The sequence below is a fragment of the Salmo salar genome, chromosome ssa03, assembly GCF_905237065.1.
Source record: "Salmo salar chromosome ssa03, Ssal_v3.1, whole genome shotgun sequence".
Classification (NCBI taxonomy): domain Eukaryota; kingdom Metazoa; phylum Chordata; class Actinopteri; order Salmoniformes; family Salmonidae; genus Salmo; species Salmo salar.
The window spans coordinates 101,804,405-101,812,022 of record NC_059444.1 but is presented as its reverse complement, the minus strand read 5'-3'; the positions used below and the strand labels follow the sequence as shown (position 1 = coordinate 101,812,022).

The 7,618-nt window shown below is 45.0% G+C and overlaps 1 protein-coding gene across 1 annotated transcript in view; it reads left to right on the top strand.

Moving 5' to 3' along the window:
* The first annotated feature begins 552 nt into the window (after nt 1–552).
* LOC123741912 (tripartite motif-containing protein 16-like) overlaps nt 553–7,618 on the top strand; it is an 11,282-nt gene continuing 4,216 nt past the window's right edge. Inside the window, exons 1-2 of the mRNA XM_045716192.1 lie at nt 553–1,149; nt 1,582–1,677. Coding sequence (XP_045572148.1) covers nt 553–1,149; nt 1,582–1,677 — 693 coding nt within the window. The remainder of the gene's footprint in view (nt 1,150–1,581; nt 1,678–7,618) is intronic.

Here is a 7,618-nt window from a genome sequence, read left to right as displayed (position 1 = left end):
TAACCCTCTGTTCCCCCCCATGTCCTTGTGTGGAATTGTTTGTTTGTAAGTGCTTGTACTCTGTTACTGGTGCGCATCGGGTTTTGTACCCATGTAGGTTCGTTTTGTATTAAACTGCTCCGGCTATTACCTATCTCTGCTCTCCTGCGTCTGACTTCACTGCCACCAGGTCCGCAATCCTTACATATACCACACCTCCTCAGGCCTTATTGCTTATTAGAACACATAAGTGTATTATAAGGCATTATAAAGGTCATTAAAATAATTCTAATATGTACTTCATAGAAACGGTTACCCTTTATATTCTAATAACTCACATTTTAAGATTCATTATTTCATTTATTCCATGTTAAGGGCTCTAACCAAGGAACAAGACTATTTGTCTCCCTCTTGCTGTTGCATGCAGTTCCTCTCTCTTCCTCCCTCCCTCTAACCCCACCCCTCTGGCAGAACCAGGAAATCCATCCCCCTCCCACAAACTCTCTTCTGAGGAAACGAAACTGATCTGAGTCTCTGTCTCGTCTGTCTGTGTGAGAGTGAACAACCGTCCAAATGGCTCAACAGGGAGTTCTGCTGGACCAGGACCAGTTCTGTTGTTCTGTCTGTCTGGATCTACTGAAGGAACCAGTCACCATCCCCTGTGGACACAGTTACTGTAGGAGCTGTATTGAGGGCTGCTGGGATCAGGATGTTCTGAAAGGGGTCTATAGCTGTCCTCAGTGCAGAGAGACCTTCACTCCAAGGCCTAATCTGAGGAAAAATAACATGTTGGCTGAGCTGGTGGAGAAACTGAAGAAGACAGGACTCCAGGCTGCTCCCCCTCCTGCTCTGTGCTATGCTGGACCTAGAGATGTGGCGTGTGATGTCTGCACTGGGACCAGAAAGCAGAAAGCCCTCATGTCCTGTCTGGCGTGTCTGGCCTCTTACTGTGAGACTCACCTCCAATCTCACTACGAATTTCCTGCTTTGAAGAAGCACAAGCTGGTCAAAGCCACCGCACAACTACAGGAGAAGATCTGCTCTCATCATGACAAACTGCTGGAGGTTTACTGTCGTACCGATCAGCAGTGTATCTGTCTGCTGTGTGTGATGGATGAACATAAAGGCCATGATACAGTGTCAGCTGCAGCAGAGAGGACTGAGAAACAGGTAAGACCAGAACAACTTGTTGGTGACTGTCTGATAAACAAAGAATTAAAGATACAGTAGGAACTAAGGCTGTTTGAATATGAGATCATTGAAATGAAATAGATCCTCAGCAGAACAAATATGAACACAAACCTTGACTATATAGATATGTCAACCCAGATTCTCCAGATGTATCACCATTTTATAATGTCAAACACTATTATCATTCTGAATGCCCTTTTATGAGTCCAAAGTTCAGTCTCAACCTGTTGATACATGTAGTCCTACCATAAAAACTATAATCATTCACATAGCAACAAATAAATATCATTTAGTAAATGGACCATCCATTTTTTAGACCTTCCTCTCTATGGGCCCTATGTCACATTACTATACTATTGATCTACTGGACTAATAAAGCTTGATAGCTCATTGAAGAGTGATTCTCCACAGAGGCAGCTGGGGATGAGTCAGCAGAAGGTCCAGCAGAGATTCCAGGAGAGAGAGAAGGAGCTGAAGGAGCTCCAACAGGCTGTGGAGTCTCTCAAGGTGAGTATTGTTGACCAGAGGAGACACACCATTTCACCTGTCCCCTCCAGTCAGAGAGAGAGAGAGAAGTAGAGGGGCCCCTATCCAATCCCACTGACCCCACTGTTGGGAACAGGTTGTCACTGCTGAGGCAGTGAAGAAAGTAGAGGAGGATGGGTCAAGGCTGAGGGATCCTGAGAGGATCCCTGTGAGTAGTAGATCTGTGACAGCACAGAGGGATGGGCCAACCAGTGATATATGCTTCAGTAAGGTTGGCTTCTTAGTGTTCATAGCAAATGGTTATCAACTGTACTGCAGAAATGGAATGTAAATCACAGAAAAAAAATATGTTTTGGTGGCAGCTGCAGAGAAGTATTTGGTCATACTAGATTTGACTTCAGAAGAGTTCCAGTGTGTGTTGAGTGGTGGTGTCCCGTCCTCCCAGGTCGTTGGCCTGGTGCAGGAGCAGATAGGGTCAAAGTAGTGGAATGGGGTAGTGGGTTTTAATGAGTGTAGGGTTAGTTGGCCTGGTGCAGGAGCAGATAGGGTCAAAGTAGTGGAATGGGGTAGTGGGTATTAATGAGTGTAGGGTTAGTTGGCCTGGTGCAGGAGCAGATAGGGTCAAAGTAGTGGAATGGGGTAGTGGGTTTTAATGAGTGTAGGGTTGGTTGGCCTGGTGCAGGAGCAGATAGGGTCAAAGTAGTGGAATGGGGTAGTGGGTTTTAATGAGTGTAGGGTTAGTTGGCCTGGTGCAGGAGCAGATAGGGTCAAAGTAGTGGAATGGGGTAGTGGGTATTAATGAGTGTAGGGTTAGTTGGCCTGGTGCAGGAGCAGATAGGGTCAAAGTAGTGGAATGGGGTAGTGGGTTTTAATGAGTGTAGGGTTGGTTGGCCTGGTGCAGGAGCAGATAGGGTCAAAGTAGTGGAATGGGGTAGTGGGTTTTAATGAGTGTAGGGTTAGTTGGCCTGGTGCAGGAGCAGATAGGGTCAAAGTAGTGGAATGGGGTAGTGGGTTTTTAATGAGTGTAGGGTTAGTTGTCCTGGTGCAGGAGCAGATAGGGTCAAAGTAGTGGAATGGGGGTAGTGGGTTTTAATGAGTGTAGGGTTAGTTGGCCTGGTGCAGGAGCAGATAGGGTCAAAGTAGTGGAATGGGGGTAGTGGGTTTTAATGAGTGTAGGGTTAGTTGGCCTGGTGCAGGAGCAGATAGGGTCAAAGTAGTGGAATGGGGTAGTGGGTTTTAATGACTGTAGGGTTAGTTAGAAGGGTGCAGGAGCAGATAGGGTCAAAGTAGTGGAATGGGGTAGTGGGTTTTAATGAGTGTAGGGTTAGTTGGCCTGGTGCAGGAGCAGATAGGGTCAAAGTAGTGGAATGGGGTAGTGGGTTTTAATGAGTGTAGGGTTAGTTGGCCTGGTGCAGGAGCAGATAGGGTCAAAGTAGTGGAATGGGGTAGTGGGTTTTAATGAGTGTAGGGTTAGTTGGCCTGGTGCAGGAGCAGATAGGGTCAAAGTAGTGGAATGGGGTAGTGGGTTTTAATGAGTGTAGGGTTAGTTGGCCTGGTGCAGGAGCAGATAGGGTCAAAGTAGTGGAATGGGGTAGTGGGTTTTAATGAGTGTAGGGTTAGTTGGCCTGGTGCAGGAGCAGATAGGGTCAAAGTAGTGGAATGGGGTAGTGGGTTTTAATGAGTGTAGGGTTAGTTGGTCTGGTGCAGGAGCAGATAGGGTCAAAGTAGTGGAATGGGGTAGTGGGTTTTAATGAGTGTAGGGTTAGTTGGCCTGGTGCAGGAGCAGATATGGTCAAAGTAGTGGAATGGGGTAGTGGGTTTTAATGAGTGTAGGGTTAGTTGGCATGGTGCAGGAGCAGATAGGGTCAAAGTAGTGGAATGGGGTAATGGGTTTTAATGAGTGTAGGGTTAGTTGGCCTGGTGCAGGAGCAGATAGGGTCAAAGTAGTGGAATGGGGGTAGTGGGTTTTAATGAGTGTAGGGTTAGTTGGCCTGGTGCAGGAGCAGATAGGGTCAAAGTAGTGGAATGGGGTAGTGGGTTTTAATGAGTGTAGGGTTAGTTGGCCTGGTGCAGGAGCAGATTGGGTCAAAGTAGTGGAATGGGGTAGTGGGTTTTAATGAGTGTAGGGTTAGTTGGCCTGGTGCAGGAGCAGATAGGGTCAAAGTAGTGGAATGGGGTAGTGGGTTTTAATGAGTGTAGGGTTAGTTGGCCTGGTGCAGGAGCAGATAGGGTCAAAGTAGTGGAATGGGGTAGTGGGTTTTAATGAGTGTAGGGTTAGTTGGCCTGGTGCAGGAGCAGATAGGGTCAAAGTAGTGGAATGGGGGTAGTGGGTTTTTAATGAGTGTAGGGTTAGTTAGAAGGGTGTTTTTTAGTATTATCATAATTTCCCCTTTTCCCATTTTGTATCCCATAATATCATGGATTTATATTATAGTCCAGTTGAGGCAGGTGAGATGCCTTTGGATATCCGACGTAATAAATTGTCATTAGCTTATTGGGTTGAAAGGCTGTGAGGTTGAGCATCCCACTGCTACTGTTCTAGATGACTGTTGGGAATATACTTGTAGACAAGGCAGTGGTTTTGGTTGGACAGTTGGAAAGCTTGCTGATGAGAGTAGTTTCAGGGAGTTGGAGGTTGGCCCTTTCTGTGGTGATAGGGGATGTTCCTCCATGGTTACTCCCAGATCCTGTTGTTGATCTAACCTTGGTAGACAAAAGGAAAAGATTGGGTCAGAAGTCAGTGATAAAGGGAAACTGGTTGACAATTACATTGGTAGAAGTTGTTATGCTTTTTTACCTCTTTTCACAGATGGATCCAAGGGCCCAGATAGTGGGCCCACAGGAGCAGGTGTTTACCTTCCTGAATGTGATGTGCAGATATGTAGAAGACTAACAGATGAACTGTCAGTGAACTCAGTTGAACTGTTGGTGATAATAGTTGTCCTCCAGTGGGTGGAGGACGTACAGCCTGTTAGAATTATAGTATCCTCAGATTCTCTGTCTGTATTGAATAGTTTATCATCTGGTAAATCTATTAGGAGTGACCTACTATTGGAGGTATTAATGTTATTATGGAGAATTGAGAGAATGGGTCTAGTAGTGAGATTCTGCTGGGTCCCAGCACATTCAGGTGTGGAATGGAATGAAATTGTAGACTAGTTAGCTAAAATAACTTTAAAACAAGATATAATATATATTAATGTTCCACTGGGTAGAGGTGAGGACAAATGTGAGATCAGAGACATTTTGATAGATGTGTGGCAGAAGAGATGGGACTCTGAGCACAAGGGACGGCATTTATATGCCCTCCAAAGAAAGGTCGGTGGACCAAGGTTCAAAGGTCAGATTAGGAAGGAAGAGGTGGTGTTTCCTCGATTGTGTTTAGGACATTGTACATTGAACTGGTCCTTCCATCTGGTTGGCAGCATGTGAATGGTTTGTGTCTGGAGGGTATTGTCAATGAAACGGTGGAGCATGTGTTGTTATATTGTTGTAAGGATGTTGAAGAGATGGAAAGATTGAAGTGTAGGGTCATTGAGGTTGGACGGGGTTGGGGGGGTTGGAAGGGATTTGGGGGATGGGGGAGGGTCTATTAGAAGTTAGTAGGGATCTTTTTTATTTTCTCAGAAGTACTGAGTTAGGTAGGAGGATTTAGAAATGGTGTAAACCGTGATTGAACACACTCCAGCACAGTAGGAGGCGCCATGCTCCTTTAACGTTGGTTTGAGGACCGCCATTATACCATAGAAGAAGAAGAAGTTGGTAACGTGAGGTTTTGTCGTTCGTAAAGAGTGCAGCTATTCTTTTGCCTATTTTCCAAATGTATTTTGTCATGGTGGGAGGGTTTGTTTATCGGTTTCCGCTGTTTATCGGTTAGAGTTGAGGAGGGAGTAGGGTAGTTTGATGTCCTCAACCGAGTGGAGAAGAAACGCTGTCTCTTCAGGTGCGTTGTGGAGAATGGTGTGGAGGAATTATTGATCCTGGTCGGTGAACAGGTGGGAGAGGAACATATACACTCTGTATCCAGAATGAACAAGGCGGTGGTTGTGGTAATGTAAAAGGTGAGTCTTGTTGTCCGGCTAGTTACCAGTATGATTTATGTGAGGGGTTGTGTTGGTGCTGATTTCGACAAGAGTAGTGGTGTCTAATCTGCCTCCGTTTATTACCACCCGAACAGATCCGTAAAGAGTTGGTTCGTTTTGCTAAATGTGGATGTGTTTTTCTGAACGAAATTCAAGGTTAAACAGGGGAGGGGTGGTACACAGGGTTTGTTAGCACAGAGGAGCCCAGTGATATATTATATATATATAATATTACTATATGTCCCAGCTGTTTGCTGTGGTTTTGAAGTAATTCTCTTCCAGCCCGCGTTAACCTTGTAGGTTTACCTCAGGTAACTTATTATTAACTATCCTTGTAGGTTTACCTCAGGTAACTTATTATTAACTAGGTTACAGCTACTAATAATGGTAACTGGTAATTTGATATGTGTTGAAATCTGTTGGTTCGTAGACATCAAATAGAGAGAATGCTGCGCAGGTTCACTGAGTTGTAAACCTAATGGATAGGTGGAGATCATTGATTTGTAGCTCTGACTCAGTTGCTACCTCAGATTATGAGCCTATCAAGTGTGGTGAATGAGGTATGTAGTTCCCACAGAAGACCACAGGGAGGAGCAAGAGAGATATAAACCCATACAGTTTATCTCTTTAAATACCCTGAACCTAACAATCAATCTAATGTATTTATGAAGACCTTTTTACATCAGCAGATTCACAAAGTGCTGTACAGAAACTCTAACCCTACGTATAACCTGTTTTATCCTGAACCCTAATTCTAGGGTAGGGTAGCCTACAACCCCTTTAGAAACTATTATAGTAATAATATTATGTTAGTAAATACCATTATAGTACTAAATAGGTTCTATTGTTATTTTTTAATAAAACCTATGTATAGTACTTAGCATTTAACTGTTTTTTGTTATTTTATTATATTTATTATTTAGAGGAGTCTGTCTAAATAATGAAAAGTTAAGTTATTGCCAGACTTTTTAATGAAACCTTTATTTAACTAGGCAGGTCAGTTAAGAACAAATTCTATTTACAATGACGGCCTCCTGGGGACCAGTGGGTTAACTGCCTTGTTCAGCGGCAGAACAACAGAGTTTTACCTTGTCAACTCTGAGGTCGTCCCATTGTTTCCGAAAGGGGAAAGTTTTTACCAATTGTTGGTAGTTAAAACGTAAACCAGTTATTATAATAATACAGTTTTTTATGGCTTGGTCCTAAGAACAGGTTTTAGTGGTAAATTAAAAAGGTAGGTTTTTTTGGTGCCGTTTAGGGAAAACTGAATTGGGTTTGTGGCTGGATCAGCAGCTCTTCATCATGCGGCCGGAGAGACTCAATACAACAGGGGTCTCTGATTTCTACGCTGCAGTACTGAGGGCCTGGCAGCTGCTGAGACCCACACGAGAGGAGGGGGGGGTGGTGGTGCCTGGGCCGTGGGTCTGGGAGGAACCACTGATCACTGGGTTTGGTGGACCTGGAGAGCAGGGTGGCAGCGTTCTGACTCAAAGCAGCACAGAGGCTACTGTATCGTACGGAGGTGGGCTTAGCGGGAGGGAAGGGGCATCAGAGGCAGGGGGTTGTGTATTAACTAACTGCTATCTCTCTCTGTCTCTCTCTCTCTGTCTCTCTCTCTCTGTCTCTCTCTCTCTGTCTCTCTCTCTCTGTCTCTCTCTCTCTGTCTCTCTCTCTCTCTCACTCTCTCTCTCTCTCTCTCTGTCCCTCTCTCTCTCTCTGTCCCTCTCTCTCTCTCTGTCCCTCTCTCTCTCTCTGTCCCTCTCTCTCTCTCTGTCCCTCTCTCTCTGTCCCTCTCTCTCTGTCCCTCTCTCTCTGTCCCTCTCTCTCTGTCTCTCTCTCTCTCTGTCTCTCTCTCTCTCTGTCTCTCTCTCTCTCTCTCT